Below are 21,756 nucleotides of genomic sequence, written 5' to 3' on the forward strand. Positions count from 1 at the left end.
CAAGCAAAGAGAAAAGGTCACAGTATCAGCAGAGCCATCTGAAGATAATAGCATGGACACAACGATGCAGTTGTAGCCAACGTCTATTTAAAATGTTTGATAAAAATTACATCAATAACGTAGGTAGCTATGTACATATACAATGAAGTCAATTAGTTAGAAAAGGATGAGTTGAAACAATTAAAATAGGGAATGTTCAAAAGGGGGTCACAGTCTTTTATATATGTTTGAAAATAGAACAGCTGATATGTGGGTCTGGTACAGAGACTGCTTTCCACAAAGCGGTTTCTCCGATGTCTATTACATCTATCACATGTCTGCGGCACGAGTGAACACCCACAAGCGCGCCCGTGCGCTCTCCAACCTTTGTGTCACACACTCAGACGTGCACGCCTCCTTCCGTCCCCTCTTCCCTTCCCTCTCTCTCTCTCTGGACTCGTTGCCGCTACATCCATTTGGTAATTGGCTCTGCGGCTGCACCGCCATAAAAAACACGGACGTCACCTGCCACACCCAAAGAGGGACGGAGGATTTACAGCCTGCTTAGTGCTGGACGGCAGCACAGTGTCTGGCGAGGACCCTGCCCCCCCCCCAACACACACACACACACACACACACCCATTACATCAGCAGTAATTTGTTAGATCATGAGGAGGGTTGCATTCAATTTGGTGCAATAAAAATATATCATCCCTGAGGGACCATCAGGGAGGAAGACAGCATGACTAATGTGGGAACATGGGGTGGCTGAGAGGTTGGCAAAGAAAGCGAGGGCAAAAATGGAAAAACCGCCTGATCGCCCGACAGCGAGCTCGTCCCATTTTCCTCCTCAGAGTTTGTGAAATAAGGACTGAATGCCCTTCCTTTGTCCTCTAATCTATAGGCCAATATCACCCTCTGCTTCACACAGAGACACCCTCTGGTCCTCCGCTTCTTTTTTCCCCACACCTGCCCCACACACACACACACCTGCCCCACACACACACACACCTGCCACACACACACACACACACACACACACACACACACACACACACACACACACACACACACACACACACACACACACACACACACACACACACACACACACACACACACACACACACACACACACACACACACACACACACACCCACCTCCAGCTCTCTGCATGCACAGCCCTCGCACTCTGTATGCGTCTCTGGCAGCAGTGACGGGAGCTCAGCGGGGACGCATGACTTATTCAGCCGCGTAGCTTCCATACACCGCCGCCACCATTTCTTTAATTTTTTTATTTCGCTTCCCTCTGCTGCATCGGCAGACGGAGGAGCAGCACGACGGGACACGTGCGAGCGCCCGCCGCCACGTGTTTTCGACGAGCCGGTGCGTACATGCCTCCCTTCCCCCTTCACCGCCAGTGATACGCCGGCGAATGAACACATGCTCTGCATCCTAATGACGTGCTGCTCCTACTATGCAGGCGTCCGTATATACACTGAGGCACCTATGTAGTGTTTGCACGCAGCACACCAGTCCCCAATTATCAATGCATAACTGGACAACGAAATCGCCTGTACGGCTAACCAAGGGAGACAAAAATTGGTGATGCACACAAGCTGACGCATAAACTGTCAGCTTACACCGAGGCCCAGAAAGACATGACGTTCTAGTGACCAGTAATGGTTTGTGCTTTTCCCACGTTTGCACGCTAATCAGGCAAAACATTTTTCCCTTCGCAAGCGGCGCGCTGCGGGCAATCAGCCTCAAAACAGCAGGTGCGCGCACACACATGAACACACTTCACGGGCCTGTCCCATGATGCATGAACGGTACATCACCATGGACACAAGCTACTTTCTTAGCAGGTGAAATGTGACAATTCGGCTCGCATATACAGGAAAAGCGACCTTTCTTACAACTCAAAGTGTGATCGTAGACGGTCTATAAGAAGTGGACGTTGTCACCCATTGGTTTCTGGACTGCCATTTTGAAGCCTTGAGTTTGGCATTTTGGCCGTCGCCATCTTGGTTTTTTGCAACCCGTGAAGGGAAGTAAAAATATTTGGACTGCGGAGGATTGACGCTATATACGTCTCCGGTAGCGACCTGTCAATCACAAGGTAGCCCCGCCCTAAAGCATACTCCGCTTTATGGTCTGTTTGACTCTAAATGGACCATCATTTACTAAATGAACATCATGCTGTATTGAAGAAGACTTGAAACTAGAGATTGAGACCATGAACTCATGTTTACAATGTTTACTGAGGGAATAAATCAAGAGAGAAGTAGAGTCATTTTCTCATAGACTTCTATACAATCAGATGTGCAACCAGAGGAGTCGCCCCCTGGTGGGCAGTAGAGATAATGCACGTTTAAGACACTTACGCATTGGCTTCACTTTTTAAACCTGGAGGTTGTGGCCTGTGTAGGACTAAAAATATATATTTGTATATAATTTGTTGTAAAGTCTGTTTTAAAAAAAAGGTTGGCTGTGCATGTCAGAAATAAAAAACAGACAGACAGAACGAGCCATAATAGAGAGTCACTGGCAACAACTAAGAAAACCTAATTTAATTTCGCTAAAACCTCCTGCTGAGTGAGAACACTTGTGAGAGGCCTTAAATGAGATTGATGTCACTTAGTGGAACCTGCATCCGCTCTGCAGTTTTTATTTGTCTGATAACTGGAACCTGCTGCAGATGGAATTAAATCAACTGAGCCTTAAGAGAAACCGAGTAAATTGAGAGACCCACTGGTGGTGTGTGTGTGTTTGTATGTTTGTGTGTGTGATAACAGGAGCTGAAGCAGGGTGTGTCTGATGGGGCAATTTACATTTCCCGTCTACCTCTCCGCCACTGAAAGCGGGCCTGCATTAAGGATTAAAAGGAGGTTGGGAAAGGGCAGAATCTAATTAAAGCAGATATTAATGGCCCTGTCAAAGCGCGTCACATGTACAAACGCTGACGAGCAAACGCGCGCACTTAACAAAGTATGCCTGCAAGGGCACGCAGCGCTGTCAGAGGAGACCATCGTCAGTAATGGCCGTAACTCTTTCTCTGGGATTCATATGTAGATCTTACTGCGGATAGATCTTCCAATGTACACATCCTCGAGCGACTAGCTCACGCTCAAACACCACAAAACACTGCCTCCAACACTTCTAATCCAATCTTAACCGGATTACAATATTAGCTTCGGCTGGATTTCAGCTCAATTTTGACAAATTTGCTCATTAGCCTTTTTATCTGAAAGCCCGGCTGGTCACTTCTCACTTGGTGCGTGTTCTATTAGTAACATGGGAGCACGAGCTGTGCCCTGGCTCAACTGATGAGGGGTGAAAAGGGGCTATTGATAGCACCCATACAAGCTCTTCTTGTGCTCGACTTGGACTCACTGTCCATGGATAGCGGTGCTGTTTCCGTTCACCGGAGTCCCTTTCGAAAACCTCTAATTTTACTGCAGCGAGCTCAGTGACGGTCTGCTCTGTGCGGTCCTGGTTCTGGTTCTCCCGTGCCTCCCTTCCTGCGTCTCCAGATCTTGGTCTGGAGGCCCTGCTGGCGTCCAGGCTGGAAGAGTTTCTATCTGATTTTGCGCAGAATCCACGGAGAAGGTTTTAAATTTGTCGGTAGTTAAGAATGAAATCACCATGCCGGTTCACACTGGCATGCAACAATGCGCGTTCTGTACCACAGTGGTGATTACTATCATGCTCCTGTGTAATCCCTTTTAATTAGATGTTTGCACATCAACCATTGTATACAGCCGTAATCTGAGTGTAATCTTAACAATCCAACTGCTACCCAGGGCACATGGGGAGTGTGTGTGTGTGTGTGTGTGTGTGTGTTCGGGGTGACCTAAGGGATTTTCATGTGAAACATCTTGTTGTCGGAGGGAAGGAAGTGGCTGCCAACTTAGTACGTCATGTTTGTCTGTTGGCAATGACTGTACAGAAAAGAAGATATAGAAATATACATTTTTGATGGCATCCTTTGGCTTTTGTTTTTTGTGTGTATATTCCATAACTCAATCAGTGCTGCCATCTGTTCTGTCGGATTTCTGAGGCTAACATCACTAATCATACGTGACATAAACACACCATTTAAAGTATTCATTACATTTCGTATTTGACGTGTCACAAATCTCTGGTGGACAAACTATGTCATCTCGAATATGGCAAGAAAGCAAACAACCGTCACTGTCCCTTTAAAAGCGTCTTCCTCGGGTTGCTTGCAGCGCGGTGGTCGTTTCTATTTGCGACAACAAGTTTGCTACGAGGGGTCCGATCTGTTTGACGCAAGTGTTTCTGCCCGAACAAAGTCCCTACACAGACATACCGACGTGGTGACACAAGGCACACCGCGGTGGCGTCACAGGGAGGAAGAAAGAGGGCCACTGCTCCAACAGAAAAACAAACAGCGGAGGTGGCGGGATGAACCCCTGTTGAAAAGGACGGGCACACTCCCGAAGGCTTCGGTCTGATCGCAATCTCCCCCCATCTCAGACAAAGGCCTCCTTCAGTCCCCTCTCCCGGTCTATCGCCGAGGAGCCACCTCCGGACTCAGGTGAGGAACACATGCTGACTCGCGCAACACGCTCACAACACATGCTGGTGTACAGAAACGCTCTCTCTGGGGAAACGAAAACATTTAAGAGCACTCCCTTGTTCGCAGTTAATTCTGCCGACCCTTCTCCACCCCCCCACTCCTTCCCAAAACTTGTTTTATGAATAATGCTGCTGTATAAGGCGTTGCTCTGAGGCTTGTTCTGACATTGGCTCGTGGCTGGCCTACTTATGCCCGGCCCTCCCAGGCCTCTATGTGGGGGCTCATTGTGCATCGCTCCTCCAGGGTGTTTCTTTTCTCAAACAGGGTCGTCTTTGAACCTGTCGCCAAGTGACGCCTTTTTGAACGTGCTGCGTCTCACTCGGCATCGAGGAGCGATTTATAATGCGCAACCTAGTCCCCTGCAATTCTTATCTATTTGACAATTTACTCCAGAGTTGCTGCTGTTCTGGAGCAAATTTGCAGATTTGCTGGGAAATCAGTGGAAAGGCTTTTAAGAAAAGGGGCGTGCTTGTTGGAGGATGTCTGAGAAGAGGACCAATTTCAGACAGCTGCCTGTGCCATCTACAGACACACCGAAAATCTCTTTCGGACGCGTGTGCTCGTTCATGTACGCAGACACACACACACACACACACACACACAAAGGTGAGGCTTCTGTTCTGCACTAATGTCACACCTACCTGGTTGTCTTGGAAACAAGGGGCTTGGGTGAGGCAGTAGAGCTGGGCTTGGTGGGAGTTGCAGAGGTGGTCTTGGGAGCTGGAGGAGAGGAGATGAAAGGAGAGGAGAGAAGATGAGGAGAGGATAGGAGAGGACAGGAGAGATGAAAGGAGAGAAGATGAGAGAAGACGAGAAAAGAAGAGAGGAGAAGTGAGGACAGGAGAGGAAATGAGATGATAGCAGAGGAGCGAGGTGAGAGGAGAGGACAGAAGATGAGATTAGAACAGTACGATATAACATAGTATACTATAGCTTATAGTAGTATGTATATCACAGATGTAGGTCATGTCATCAGGATGTAGGACAAATGCATTTGTAGATTACCAGCAGCCACTCATGTGTAATGTGTGTGCTGAATCCATCCAGTGTGCATGTATCCGCATGTCATCACATTACAGTGGACACTCCTAGCAGCAGAGCTGTGAAAGCATGTCATGCTACGCTTTACTGTGGAGGGGTTTTCATTCCCACACATCCTACATTCTGAATTACACTTTGCAATTTCTCTGTGTTGTGGTGACATTTTCACCAACCTGGGGGCTTTTTAGCAGCTGCAGCAGCAGCGGCGGTGCCGGTTTTGACAGCAATAGCGGTGGCGGGCGCCGTCTTCTTGGCTGCCGTTGTCGTTCCGGTCATCGTCTTTGCGCCATTGGCCGCCCCTGTGGGTTTCTTCTCGCCCACTTTGATCTTGGAGGCCGGGGCCGTGCCCGATGGTTTCTTAGCTGGAGCCGGGATCGGGGCGATCTTTTTCACCGCAGCGGGTGCGGTTTTCTTCGCCACCCCATTGGTCTGGGGCTTAGACACGCCATTGGAGAGGCGGCTCTGGTTTGTGTTGGGCCGTGACCCGGGCGTGGTCTTGGTTGGCCCCGTGGTGCCAGGTTTCGTCTTGGCCGTGGCCTTGTTGGTAGTCTTGGCTTTGGGGTCTCCTGAGGTTTTGTTGCCGGTCTTGGCAGCCGAGTTTTCCTTGGCCGGGTCCACCTTGGGCTCCACCTGGCCCGTCTCTGCCGCAGGTTGCTGTGGCATCTCCTCCTCCGCCGGACTGGCTGCCTGGTTAGGCTCCTGTCCCGCTGCTGGTGCCGCCTCATTTACTGGGTTGGATTCCAACGTTTCCATGGGCTCCAGCGCCGCCGTGGCAACCCCATCCGGCTTCATCTCTCCTTGAGTGGTGGCGGTCCGTCTCTGCAAGGCAGGGAGGGGGAGGGGGGGGGGCCTGACTCAAATCTCACAGGATGGCCACGGGGTCTACAGGCTTTCCGGAGGACAGGTCTGGAGAGAGACAGGACAATAATGTACGGTACAGTTAGTCAACAGCAAGACCAGACATGAGAAGCAGTCTCTCCTATCAGTGCAGCACCAGGAATGCTGTTAATCCTGAAGAATCAGATAAAGTGATGGCTTATATCCTCTTGCCTATTCAGCATCACACACACGCATACAGATATATTTTTGTCCAAGTGCAAGCAGAAAAACTGAAGTAGAGTAGAATTGTGATACTGTGTAGATTGAACCGATGCATCAACCCACGAGAGGACCGAAGCCTATCTGGGACAATGTCACACCCGGAGAAAGACATACATCACACATGACAGCTTCATTAGTCATACTGGGAGGGAAACCTCAGGTCGAACAACTGGATCAACACGTTTGATGTCATGTTTTATGTCTCAGAAGGATGGGCAGAAGAGGACACGTCTACTGCAGAAAAGAAAAAAACAACAACCACATTCTAGAAATAGCCTCAATTATTTCCAATGCCGACTGCAGCGCAGCGGCAATCGGTCCCCTCTGTGAAGCTGAAAAGCTCAGTGACACACTTGGCCGGCGTAGCCGCTACGGGTTGGCTTCGTGTTTTTTCCTTCGTTGGTAAAAAAAAAATGGCTTCAGAATCACTAGTGTGGAAGACTAGTTTTCCGGGATAGCTCACTTAAGGGGAAAGGGGCAAAATAACTTCGGCACGCTAACCGCACACATGCATGCCACCTGTAATAACGTTAGGGCACGCGACTTTATTGAATCTGCACATGGGTGAAAAAGCCGGCTTCACACTATTAGGCCACAGCGGCTATAAAAAGAATAGCAAGGCGAGGTAGTTTGCTAAGTGGGTCGAAGGCGTGCGCGATAGAACCCCGAACACGGGCAGACGATTTGATGCAAGCAGAGAAGTTTGGAGGAGACATGAGCAACCGAGGACAAGAAGTGAGACGTGAAGCATATGAGGCCCGATAAAAAGGGCAACCATCTGTAACACAGGCTGTCACACGTCGTCTGCGTCAACATTAGACAACTGTCTCTTATTTAGTTTCCTCGGCAAAAAAGGAAGGATGAGGGGAAACGGATAGGTTTTTACAAGCTGGAGGGGGAGAAGTGGGGGAGTAGCAGGAAACTGTTTTTTCGATAGTTTACAAACAGAGCGAGGGGGGGGGGGGGGGGGGACTGGTGAGACAAACTCTGAGGCAGCACAGGGGCCGGGGGAGAGGAAGAGGCTTGGCCTGTGGAGCATGGGAACAGACTGGGAAGGTGGGTCAGAAGAGAGAGACAGGGAGCGCGTTAAACAAAGATGTAAAATGAGCTCACTGTTGGCCGATCGCTGCTCGGTCCGACTCCAGACAGCACCAGTCATCCCGGTTTCCACTGACCTAAAACGTGCACACTGTCCTACTTCTACAAGGGGACACACATCATCATTATGTCCGCTGGCTTCCTGGAAACAATTCCCTCATCTTTCCTTCCCTCTTCCATCATCCGTTACTCATCCTCTAAACTGAAATCTCACATGTCAAAAGGCCTTCTTTCTTTTCTCCTCCCTTTCTCACAAACATCACCCTCCCTCCTTGATTTCTTCCCCCCTCTCCCTCCATCCCTCTGTTCTCTGTTTTGCCTTTGCACAGATGGCCGGAGCAGCTGAGGAGGGCCAGAGGGGGGGAAAGTGAGAAAAACAAAAATCTAAATATCCCAAATTAACACATAAGAGATATACACAGCTAGTGCAACAGGCCGCCACCCTCAAAACAACCCGAGGGGGAAACGACGGGTAGCAATGAGAAGACATTTGTGCCGCACCCTTCGGTTGCAGGGGGAGGGGGGGGGGGGGGGGGGGTTTAAATGCCATTGAGGCAACAGAATGTGGACAGTTGGCTTAATCATGTTACGACCCACGACCAGTCGCAGCTTTTGGGAGGGAGGTAGGGCACTGGTGCAGCAAGATGGAGAGTAAACACTGTTCACACTGTTTTCAGAACAAAACCTGCGATTCAGACTGCTTTTCTTTTAACGCATAGCTCCTTTGGGGAATAGCTCAGTACGTAGTGTGAGCATAGCAGGCGGCAACCTCCGGTTCTGAAAAGTGAAGCCAGTGCAGAAGTGTCCTCGACTTCTGGTTGTATAGAAGTCTATGGGAAAATGACTACTTCTCACTTGATTTATTACCTCAGTAAACATTGTAAACATGAGTTCATGGTCTCAATCTCTAGTTTCAAGTCTTCTTCAATACAGCATGATGTTCATTTAGTAAATGATGGTCCATTTAGAGTCAAATAGACCATAAAGCAGGGTATGCTTTAGGGCGGGGCTACCTTGTGATTGACAGGTTGCTACCACGGTGTTGTCCGGTCTGGAAGTTGTCTGTGTTTTTGCGTCAGTACTTTTAACCCTTTTTACAGTGTGTTGTCAGTTCATGTAAGTTCATTTGTCACCGAAAAATGTCTTATTCAGCCTTCGGTTGTACACCTTCTCGTGTCACTTCTGGTTGCAAAAAGCCAAGATGGCGATGGCAAAACAATGCCGAACTCAAGGCTTCAAAACCGCAGTCCACAAACCAATGGGTGGTGCCACCGTGACTACATCCACTTCTTACATCGATGGTTCAGACCTAGCAGCTAACGCTGATTAAGCTATCATTAGGGCCACTCTTTGTGACCTTAAGCGGTGAACCAGGAAGTAAGACCAATTACCATTCCCTCCTTTCTACTTCAGACTGATGTTCTGCTCTTCCCACCCTAGACTAAAACATCTGGCCTGGCTGTTCTATCTCACTGCTCCGCTCCAAACTACCCAGCTGTGTGTGTGTGTGTGTGTGTGTGTGTGTGTGTGTGTGTGTGTGTGTGTGTGTGTGTGTGTGTGTGTGTGTGTGTGTGTGTGTGTGTGTGTGTGTGTGTGTGTGTGTGTGTGTGTGTGTGTGTGTGTGTGAGAGAGAGTGATAAATCCTGATTGCACGGCCACAGCCAGAGGAACATTTCTCTTTCTCCTGCGAGTCTCCAGACAGCTGTGATATTGCACTTCTCTCTCTTTGGCTCTATTGCTCACTCACCCGGCCCGTATACGTCATTAGCACCATCAGTCAATGGTACGCGTAGACAGGCTAGCAACCAGGGCAGGAACACACTTTTGTTTTTACATCTACTCTACACAGAAACAGGAGGTAGGTGTGACCACCATATTGAAATCTGAACTTTGTGTATGTCTCCTTACGGAAGGCTTTGGCACCAATAATTGTTGCTTCAGTGTGTTGGAACAGATCTGTATTATCTTGATTCTTTTGCCCCTAATTACTGCGGCACTCCCGACTGAAACATCTAACCCCATTAAGGCTATTACAGCTTTTCATTCAACCTAATTAGATTAGAAGAGTTATTCCATTACAAACTGATGGAGGGAGCTGGCTGTTACAAGGGAACACATAAATCAGCCTGTTCTGAAGCTGTGAGACGGTTGCTTGCGATGGTTGAATTCCTCGATCATCGTTTTATGCTACTTGGATATCGCTGAGAAATTTTTACAACCCCGCTGCTTCACATTCATACAATTACACACATGTGCACCGTAGCGCTTTGTGGCACAACTCTAGCTTTCTCCATTAACGACTAAGCAGCTGGAAGTCAAATTATTTTTTTACGTCTTTTTTAATTATAAAGCAGGTCTACGTGCTATATGAATACTGTGAAAGTACACAGAGCCTGTATTCAGACACTGTGCCTTTAAATGGGCCGCACCGTTGTGATGTCACAGTTATACAAGCTACAGACCGTTTCACACTTTTGTCACCTTTCATTTCCAGGGTTGCCGTGCATGTGAATGAAATCAGCTGACAGGAAGTAAACAAGGGGCCCCAGCTGTTGCCTAGTGACGCAACTCCGTTGAAATGCTCTAAAAACGGAGCGTTTCAGGCCGAAGGTGAATACGGGTACATTCAGACGGACAGTAGGAGAACAAATAAGAGTTTTTTGAACAAGAAATGTTCGAGTAGAAACCCAAAATACAAGAATGAACCAGGAAATGAGCGTGACACGTCTCCTTTAAGAGGGCCACACTGGGGTCACATTACTTAACTCCTCTCTCCAATCATAATATTTAAGATTGGACCCGAGGCGGGGGGGGTCAAGTCTTAGGTCCATGCCCTGTGAGTAAACCTCACAGGCCAAATGTGTTAGTTTCCTCCCTAAAATCCTCTCCAACAACACATTTGGCCCCACAACCCTTATTCCCCCCCCTATAAGTGATAATAAAGCCTATTCAGTGACATGATACATAACTGCTTGTGAGCGAGTGCACATTTCCAGCCACTAATTCCAGACAGATGGCCGTGTCGGCTGCATTAGGTCCACTTCTAAACATTTAGCAACAGTGTGTGAACGGTTTAGAACATTAAACGGCTTAATCTGAGGAGAATGGAGCTACATCAACACGAGGCGGCCGCTCAGCTGTCCTGACCTCCTGTGACCCGAGCGACACACACACATGCGCACAAAGGCAAACTACTTCAAAGGGCTGCAGTTGTTGTCCTCGGTGTCTACTAGCTACAAAACAATGGCTGCAGACAGAACAGAGTGGCGTGGAAGTGGAGTGGGAGGTCTTGCGCTGTAAAAAAAATTCTGAATGTAGTCGACTCTGCGAAAATGCATTCGCTGGCCTTCGCGCCGCGTCCAAATCATGTGGTTTGAGCCAGCATCCCACTCCAAATTCCACGCAAGCCTCAATGATGAGCTACACGGTAACCGGGAACAAAGGAAACACACACACACACACACACACACCAAGGGCACTGGTCTGAGAACAGGATCGTGACCCCCCCCGTCCTCACACAGACAAACACACACACTGTTTACATTCTTTGTATGAAGATGAATCGGTCTCATGGTTGGTGTGATGATCAACTAAAGGAACAGCCTTTGTTTCTACTGGTTTTAATGCTATTTTGCTGTTCACACTTGTTTGAATTACATTCTTAAGTATCTTCTTATACATTTACACACACAAACACACACAGTACATACTGTATGCATATTGTGTAAGTACAGCATGTAGTTTACATTATTTTGAACCCATTCTTGTTTTTATATCATTATGATTCATTATGTTAAGGCAAATTTTGCTCTTAGGGAAATGCCCTCTACTTTGTTTCTGTTGTTGTTGTTGTTGTCATTATTATTACACTTAATCCGCCTCAAGCAGTAAGCTAATGATGGCCAAGCCAGCTCTGCAGGGTGAGATCATCCTCCCTTCCTAATACCCACACTGGGACACAAACAAAATGTGTGTGTGTGTGTTTATCCCTGACACGCAACGCTGTTCGGGCCTATACTGTCAATAACTGGAAGGCATCCAGCTCCTCTGAGGGATCTCAGCTTCACTGACTGTCTAGACATAAAAAACGCTGTTCTTGAATAATCAGGTCATCAGCATATTTAAACAGAAAACTGCTACTTTGACCCCATTTTAGTTTTTTGCATCAAGTTAAACAATCTACTACTGTGTGTGTGTGTGTGTGTGTGTGTGTGTGTGTGTTGTGTGTGTGTGTGTGTGTGTGTGTGTGTGTGCGTGTGCGTGTGTGTGTGTGTGTGTGCGTGCGTGTGCGTGCGTGCAGGAGAGGGCGGGGGGGGGGGGGGGGGGGACAAGCACTAAACATGCCTGTTTAGAAAACAGCAGGAGGTCACATTTAAAGAAGTGCTTGCAGGAAAAATACCATTATGCAGATTCAAATGAAGAATCTGTGGCGTGAGTTACTGAGCTAAATGTTAAGTTAATGTCAAATCTGCTCTCGGGCCGGGGTGTGTGTGTGTTTGTGTGTGTGTGTTCACGTCTGATCACATCCACGGTCAGTTAGAAAAACAAGGGACCCTCCTCTCTACACAAAAGGCCCGAGTCACAAGCGCTTTAGCCGACCGACCGTCCAAGGCCACTCGCGAAATCGCCGCGGTAGAAAGTCGGCTGTGCTTTCACTGCACACAACTGTGTGCACGCATGAGCATTCTGTGAGCCGTCTTCTATCCCCGGGGCCTACTCTAAATAGCAGTCAAAGAGAGGGATTGTGGGGGGGGAGGAGGCAGCGGCGGTAGGGGGTGGGGTGGTGGAGACGGTAGAAAAGATGCAAAAAAAAGGAAAAGTGAGCTTTTGTGGCCGATGTGACAATCAGCCGAGCTCGATTCAAGACGCAACCGACGCGCGACCCCTATGAGAGGGCAAAGACGTCGGCGGTGGTGGTGGTGGTGGTGAGGGGGGGAGAGAGGGAGTCGGTGGGTTTTGAAGGCATTTTTAACGAGCAGCCGGTGGCCTCTGACCCTGTAATTGACGTGCTTTTATCTCTGCGAGCAGCAAACCGAAGATGAGCCGCGGCGCTTAGCTCTTTGACACCGCTAATGAACCGATTCACAAAGCACATCTCGTAATGTGGAAACACAGGGAGCTGTCTTTGCTTGAATAGCTGTTCATTTAATACAAAACGTATATATTAAATATATATTATATGATGGCTTAAATGCCTTTAATAAATGCATTCAATCCTTATTTGGAAAATGATTAACGAATGGACGTCTTGGTATAAATATAATACATATCTATGTAATGAACATCAGTCAAACTTTTTAGATCTTCCTGTCTTGTTATCATCACAACGGCCCCAAACTGTCCCACAGCTCTGTGAGATTTAAGCGGCGCCTCTTCCATTATTTACTCCTCTCGTGGGCTCAGATTTGACCTCTTTGCGAGAGGCGGAGAATGTTAGATTTAAGACGCCACATGCTGGCACGGGGCCCGAGATTGTCCATTCAACCTACTCCAAATCACAACAGTAGGCTCAGTCAACTCCCCAGCCCATTTAGGGCTACTTGGACCCACGGTCTCTACATCATCAGTGAAACTGCGACAATTTTGACGACGGTTTGATCGTTTCAGTCACTTTTTAAGAAGAAAATGCCACAAAAAACACTTTGTTCAATGTGAGGGGGTTATCTGACTTTTTCTACTGTACATCATTAAGGTGAATGTATTTGGGTTGTGTACTGTTGTTCAGACTTTTTGAAGGCGTCACCGGGAAAATAATAGTATTGCCACAATACAATCATGTGGATTAAAGATTTGAAGTTGATGTCGTAGCATCCAAAAATGAATGAGAACTGAGACGAACTGTGAGAAACACTATACTAGAAGGTAAAATTGGCTAAATGTGGGAACACGAGTGCTGCTGGGGACTGTCAGAGAGAGACGTTTTTACTTCACAGAGATCTACATCAAAAGGAAAAGATGTGCAGCGGAGACGCCCCACCGCTGAATGTTTCATCTACTCTCAGCCAAATCTTGGCAGAAGACAAGGAACAGGCAGCTGCAGCAGCTACCGTCAGTCACGGGCGAACGCTGTTTGAACACGTCGAGCTCAACAAATTAGGAGTCGTCTCCAGCAGTCAATGCAGCATGTATGAGACTATAAACCATCTACAAAGTGAGCTCTCTCCTCAGGACTCAACTTTGTCAAGGAGTTATGTAACAGCAGTCCAGGATCACAGGAGGAAAAAACCTTTCAAAGCCACTTATACCCACCATCCCTGCCTCTCTCTCTCATGCATGACACTTAGTGGGATGGTTTCTCTGCGCGTCACCGCCTATTCCTCTGCTTTCGACACACGTCACCGCAGCTCGCCGGTGATCTCCAGGAGGATACCAAGGCCATCCGTGAGACTGGTTATTACCAAAGGAGCCCCCTGATGAGGATGCGCATGTGGGATGGAGGAAAAGAGACGACGGTGGTTGTGTGTGTGTGTGGGCGTCGGACGAGGGGTGCTGAAGATACACGACACCCGGTTAAATCCAGCTGGGGGTGCTGCCTCGGGGGCTAATCACCGCTCACACATTCCCCAAACACCCCCGACCTGAGGTCAGAAAACCGCCTCTATACTGCACACAAATAAACTCCCAACAAAGCCCGCTGCTCTGCACGGCCCACATTCCCCATAGACTGTGGGAGGGCTGAGCGAGCAGGGGAGAGAGGGTGAGGGGAGAGGGAGGAAGCAACCAAGAGGGATGGGGGGCGGACAGAGAGTAGTATTCCGTCAGAATGTTGTGGAAAACTGTGAGCGACTGTAAATAATCTGGCAAATTATGTCACCCGGTGTCTTCTTCCACCTCTCGTTAATGCACTAACCCTACTTAAGGTCACCGAGAGGAACTCTTAACTGGTTATGAAACAGTCTCAATTTAAAGCCGACGCCTCCAGCTGACCTACATACATCAACAAGACCATCCGCGAGAAGGCTTCGTTATAGTTACTCTCAATGCTCGTCATCGGAGCCAAAAGGTCGGCTGATGGAGGTTCAACAGAACCTCCGTCAGCTGGGACTCTACTGGAGCCACCAGTCCACCGCGGACGGATCCGCTGGAGGAAGAGAGGCACGGGAGAACCAGAACCAGGACTGAGCGGAGCAGACCGTCAAACCTCTGCTGCAGTAAAATGAGGTTCTCCAAAAGGGACTCTGGTGCTCGGAAACCACTTTCTTCCACAAAATCAAACACAAAATGACAGTTCCTTGTAGTAACTTAAAAATCCTGTCTAGATTCTTGATAGAGAGTGATTGTATTGCATTGGTACTATAAAGAGCCCGGTGCTTTATAACTATGTTCTATTCTATTGTCTCTATAGGAGAATATTACTAACTGTAATAAATCATACAGATTATTAGTTTTCTCCCGGTGGTGGTGAGGTGTCTGCAGGTCTTCCCTTCGGGCTCCATACAACCCCATCAACCTTCACCAATAAGGCGTGTGGCCTCAAGAGGTGCTCGATGGCAGTGATGATTGAAGGCTACGCAGATCAATATTTTTCATCATATATCAGATCTTCTCTCATCTGGACCACGGTGGCCCGGCAGCACGTTTCTGACATTTCCAATCAGGGGTGCGCTGATCTCAAAACGCACATAAAAAACAGGTGGATGGAACTTGAGGGATGACGATGCCAACATATATCCAGACCTACCTACCTCTTGCACAGAGCTCTGTCATGTGTTAATCTGTCCCGTACCTCGGGTGGGGGGGGGGGGTTGTCAAGCGATTGTCAAGCGAACTCCTTGAAGGCGCGCGGTACAGCCATTCCTATCAATTGATTTCCGCTGGGACACTCAACGGGACAGACTGAGGCAGAATCAGAAGGCCCCGCTGGGAGGTAAAGGGACGAGATCCTTTTTCCTCCTGTCTCTGCGTTTACTGTGAGGGAAGAGCAGCAGATTGTGCGACAGACACCTGGATCGCAGAAAACATGTGACCACAGAGGCTGGCACTAATCCCGAGAACACTTCGGAGCGTCGCACTAAGATTTCAAAATGTCCTCCGGTGATAACTCAACTAAAATGAAAGGGGCGAGGGGGCAAAACTCTCACTGGAATAAAACAATGCAACAAATCAGCAACAAGACTGCACCCAAATGGCGGAGAATACCGATGCCGTCACAGCTCAGGGATGCACATTGTGTGAGTCCCCCCCCCCCCCCCTCCTCCTTTACAAGCACCAAATAAGTCGGCGCACACAAAACACGCATACAAACACTTGAACCCTGTCATTCCCATGGTGCCCCCCCCCCCAGTCGGCCTCATGTGTCCTAAAACCGTACACAGACACGGGGAAAAGAGAAAGCGAGACACCAAGAAAGACAAGAAAGAACATGGGAGGGATATGTAGCGGAGGCCTCGGTGTGTCCCAGAAACTTGACAATACCGTGGGGGGAGGCAGGACTATAGGGACAGCCCGTCAGCCCCAAAAACGTAGCCCGGCTGCAAACAACGGCGAAGGGCCCCACTGCAAGCTTTGGCTCAGCTCCACCGCCGCCTGCAGAGACGACCAGCAGGGCAGAGCGGAGCGCAACTGTGTGGATATTGATCGCACAGGAGAAAGTGGGGAGGGGAGGGGACAGAGAGAGAGAGAGAGAGAGAGACAGAGAGGGAGAGAGACAGACAAGAGGAAGTGCATTAGTAAGGCAGGTTCCTCTGATGCGGTTAGCTCTCTCCCCTGGGAGATAAGAGAGATAGCTGTGACAAGGTTTTAAGAGAGGACAATGAAAAAGAAAGGCAGGGGAGAGGGGGGGAGGTAAAAAGGGACAGAGAGAGAAACAGCGAGGCGAGGGGAGAGAGACAGAGGACTCAAACTGAGAGGTAGCGGAGGGACGAGGGCTAATTTGTAACTTGAAGAGCTGCTGGATCGTCTCCATAATGGGCCGTCTGCCCACAAACGAGCTCCTCTTTGGGGGTAAATGAGATCAGGCCAGCCCAGGACCAGCTGGTGGCTCGGATCAATGGCACCCAGATAGAGCAGATACGTGGAGACGAGGGGAGGAGGGCAGAACCGGGGCATCTGGACATGACGGCAGAAGACTCACCCTGGAGGCTTTGCCGTTCTCTCGAGATTCGGCCCCCGGGGAGGAGGAGAGGATGGGGGGGGGAACATGAACATGCGCACGGCAAAGTACAAGTGGAACGACTTTGTCCATAAGAGGATTATGTCCTCCTGTTTGAAGTGGAACTGTTTCTGGGTGGAATCTGATCCCTGGGCAGGGCGGTGGACAGGTCGGACGGTTTGACCAGATAAAGCTCCTCTAGCTTTCTGAACTTACACCACGCAACTGGCCCCAGATCTGCCAACTCACTGCCAAGAAGCTCCTTTCACCACATCCACAACAACAACAACAACAACCATGAGCATACATTTAGCACTTCACAAGAGAGTCGCCAACTAATACACTGTGACAGGGCACAACCGGATTTAAATGTCACCGGGAGAAATTGATATGACAGAAATAAAATGGCCCCTACAGCTGCCTACGGCGAAGAGAGTATCATTCTGTCAGCACCACTTTCTGGCACAAATGCCGATCGTTCCATATGGTGAGGACAGGTTCTGACATAATCTTGTCCACATTGGGCGCCGGAGCAGCATGTGTACGGCAAAACCGATACAAAGAGGGACCCGTTGACCAAATATCTGTGAACCACAGGTGGCAGAGCGAAATAACCTGGTCACTGACTCCAACGTATAGGAACCACGTATATTATCCGTCCTCCCACCAGAGGAATTCAAAGTGCCCAAACGCAGCAAATTACTGCAGCTGCCGGCCGGCTGATACAGCCTCAAAACCACAACCGGCAGTTGCCGACTGCATGCCCTGACAACTGTGACAACCAAGGCCGCTATCACGACCGGGAGCGTGGACGGTGACGTTTCCTCAGGCCTCAATCACCCAGAAGACAGAGAGGGGAAATACATCCGGACATAGTCTCTGTTGATGACATCCAAACAAGAAGCTGTTGTGCTGTTGTGTCAGTGGATTAAAGAGAAAAAAAAAAAAAAAGGGCTGGAGGTGATGGTGGTCATTTTTAAAGACGCCAAGAAGTGCAAGGGTCATGCGCTCAGTGTGATGACCAGAGGCACAGGCTTGCCCTTTGCACAATTGAGAAGTTCAGAGCTCGGGGGGATGGAGGGGGGAGGGGGGGCTTTCAATCTGAGTCACACACCCGCCAAACGCCAGCCCTCAGGCTACACAGGTCTATTAATGCGACAGTCATCTCCCCTCTCAGGGCGGGGGCATGGGTCAAGAGGCCAGCTGTGGGTGTGTGGGGGTGTGGGGGCACACAAGAACATTAGAATTTAAATTGACCTAAAATAAAAGCGCATGAAATGACAATCTGCGTGGAAAAAAACTGTGACTACTTAAAAAGCGTGTTTTGTGCATTCTCATTTAGAATAGAATTGCAATTTAAGATTGTCATTTCAATGAATTGAGTTTAGGGGCCAATTAACATGTGTTGTCATCATCTAATCGACAGTTTTGTCATTTACTTTGACTAAATATGTAAAAATATGTAAATGATAAATGCCCATGATAACTCCCCAGAATCCAAGGTGGCATATGCAAATTGCTTGTTTCTGACCAGCAGTCTAAAATCCAGATAGATATTCGGTTTCCCATAAAACATTCTAGAAAATACTTGCATTTAATAAGCTGGAACCGGTGGGGGGGAAAGACTGAAACAGTTCTTTGATTATTAAAACAGTCGCTGATTATGTATTTGTTGATTGGCGAGTCGCCCAATCGTGTCAGCTGAATAATAAATCACAGACGATAAAAAAAAACTGATGTCTCAACAAAACCGAGGGACCAATTGTAAAAAATATAAATCAAAGACAAACACGCATCTCTTTGCATTCGTGAACCTGGAAGCAGAGTTATTAGGATATCAGTACTTTGATTTACCATCCGCTAATTAACTGATTGTTAATCATTATCAAAATTGCAGCTACTTAATAGTTTGTCAAGCCACTCGTCGAATAATTTAGTCTCCATTTCAGCATTAGCAGCTTCCTTTGTAACCCCCCCCCATCCCCGTTTCAGACACAATACACTCTCGTACTTAAGGATTCTGGCTCGACCAACAGAGTGTGACAGTGACAGGAGACAAAGTGACGCGTCCCGTTAAAAACAACAAACAACAAGGGCGAATAAAAGATGTCACTATGGTCCAACCCGCGACGGAGAGGAGATTGTTGTTGCCCAATCCTTTTCAAAATTACAATAATCTGCTTCATTTATTCAAGTATAGTTTCTGACAAATCCGGCCCACACACGAAACGCCTCGGGCAGTAAATCCGCATCCTCCGATAATCTTTTTAAAGAACCATCTTAAATAACTTTAAAGGGTTTTTAAAGGCAAGCTGAATTGAATTTCAAGTGATCGCATTAGGCCTCTGCCTGTCTGTCCTCCATTTCCCTGCCTCATCCACCAACACGGTGAGTCAGCCATTCTCTCATCCGTGCACCACGGAGGGTGACTAGCTGATGGCTCAGCCCACCTCTGACTTAACGAGTCCTGGAGTGTCTCCAAAGACCCCCGTGTGCTCATATTAGTGGCCCAGGGATGCTATCTCCTAAAAATGACGACATCGGTGCCATCGTGGTCGATATTTGACCGATCCGTGAACCGCCGCGGACCGCAGAAGCTTTGAGACGATCTGGAATGGTGCTCTGTGGGCTGAGGTTAAAGATTTTCAATGCTTGCATCTTTTTTTTGCAGTTGATTAAATGCTCTTGGCCAGACTTTTTAGGAGCTGGCAGTGTTTTTCCTCCTCCCCATTGTTCTACAGATGGGAGTGTAATCTTGGCTTGTTGCACTCAGAGAGAGAGAGAGAGAGAGAGAGGAGCAGCTACAGGGCCTCCAGCCTCAACTCTCACATCACAATAGCTGATCACTTCTGGAGGGGGGGGGGGGGACATTAATCACCTCTGATTACATGCCAGCTCGAGTCTGCGCACATCCATCTCGGAGATATTTCAGCTCCATGCACTTCCCTCCGAGGAAATTGTTGCTTTTACACAATAAGTTAATGCTAATTTATTCGGTTTTGGTTGACATGCAAAACTGAGAGTGGGTATGAATTTAGTAGACCCCCTAAATGGGGCCCCCCCCCTTCGCCCCCCCGAGGCGACTGAAACATTTCTCAGCACTCGGCCCATCGCAGAACAATGGGGCATCCGCGGTGGAAGATGGAGAAGAAGAAGGAGGGGAGATGAGATGGAGAAAGAATTAAAAAAAAAAAAAGTTCAGCGAGGGAGGAAAAATGCACACAAAATGGTCGCTTTAAACACTGAAAACATTTAGTTTGTGGAATAAAAGGAGCGTACGTTAACAGGACGTATCTGATACGTTAGGTTAGTAATCTGTTGAGCACTCACAGACCACGCAGCCTGCCACCGCCCATCAACCCTTTTCAACGGGAATCACACAGAGTCTGAAACATAGAGGCTCGTCCACTAAAAGACGAGGTGACACCAAAACCAAACCGTTTAGACGTTTTCAACGGCGTATTTAACGGGAATGTTAATTCACACAAAGAGAAACCATGATTCCGATGCACTGTTTAGTGTTAGAATAGTACACACACGGGTAGTAACACGGTAGGTAGCGTTAAAACCGAGGCTCTGACGTCTGTAACGGACATAACGTTCCTTTAGAAGCTTCGTGTTTTGGTTAAATATTAATTAGCCCGGCAGTAGTTACTAACTGACGTTAGCATGCTAGCTAATGCTAAGAGAATCTCGCCCTTACCAGTCGGTGCAGCGGTGAGCTAGCAAAATCCTCTCCAGCTACGCCCAGTGTTAGCAGTACAGCCTGGTGGATCCTCGAGTCAGGGGGGAAAAAAAGAAAGTGAGGATGAGGATGAAAATGAAGCCGGGAGGAACGGAAGGAAATCGCGGGAGAGCGAATCGAGCCGAGCCGAGCGACAAGAAACTTGTGGGTCTCGAGCGCCGTTTCTCACAAGTGATGCGCGTTCACTGAAAGGAAGAAAGGAGGAGAATGACGCTTCAGTCTACTCTCTCTCACTCACTCACGCACGCACTCACGCACGCACACACACGAGAGTAGACCGGTGAACGGAGGGATGGAGGAGAGGGCTGCCTTCAGGTACTTCAGGAAATGTCGGAATAATAAGAGGTTTACATATGAAAGGCTCGGGATAATTTTTGAGCTGTTGTAAAAAATAAACCGCAGCATTATGTACAAAAGCAGGATCCGACTGACTTCCTAGCCAAGACTATTTCTTGGCTAGGAACAGTAGCCAGGCTAAGAAATAACACTAGTCATTAGCATTGTTCTTTAACATTGTATTGACCTAACAATGAATCAGTTAGTTTAGGAAACAACTAGCATATTAATTGGTAATGGAAATAATCATTAGTTGCAGCCAAAAAATACAAAATATGGTCGAAATCAAAGTAGCAGAGGCCACGATATATAATAACTGATGTGGTTCATTTTAAAGCTCCCCTCAGAGCCACAGAAGACATTGTACGTGTTCTTTAGCTCTAACCATTACAAGTACATGACCTTAATGTGCAAAATTGGCAGAGGGCCCCTTTAATTGCTTTAATTTGTTCCAGAATAATGTTATGTTGAAGCACAATGTCAAGTGAAATATTGTGCTTCCTTGACAGTCACTGGGTGTGAAGATTCAAAAAATTAATCAAAAAACATATTTTAACAGACGAATAACAAAATTAATTGTGTTAGTCCGGTCAAATGGGCAAACACTGCTACAATCTGCATTATGTTAATAAAGGCTGGGGCCTTGTCACTGCCTGTAAAAACTACAGGCTCCCTCCAGATGTACACACCAACTGGCACAGAACAACTCCACTTTTTATCACAATAAATGACAAAACAGCTATTAAAGCACATTTGTTT

At 48.0% G+C, this 21,756-nt stretch overlaps 1 protein-coding gene across 2 annotated transcripts in view; it reads right to left on the minus strand.

Annotated features, from left to right (window-relative positions):
- prr36b (proline rich 36b) overlaps positions 1–20,834 on the minus strand; it is a 29,814-nt gene extending 8,980 nt beyond the window's left edge. The window contains exons 1-3 of one of the 2 annotated variants that reach the window (XM_079177201.1): positions 20,620–20,834; positions 5,800–6,532; positions 5,227–5,305 (exon numbers count right to left, since the gene is read on the minus strand). In XM_079177201.1, the coding sequence (XP_079033327.1) occupies positions 5,227–5,305; positions 5,800–6,418 (698 nt within the window). In that variant the 5' untranslated portion in view covers positions 6,419–6,532; positions 20,620–20,834. Of the gene's footprint in view, positions 1–5,226; positions 5,306–5,799; positions 6,778–20,619 lie in introns of those variants that run through there. The other variant, XM_079177202.1, reaches the window with a different exon arrangement.
- Between the last annotated feature and the right edge of the window lie 922 nt (positions 20,835–21,756).

Source organism: Pholis gunnellus, assembly GCF_910591455.1.
Source record: "Pholis gunnellus genome assembly, chromosome: 17".
NCBI classification, from domain to species: Eukaryota; Metazoa; Chordata; class Actinopteri; order Perciformes; family Pholidae; genus Pholis; species Pholis gunnellus.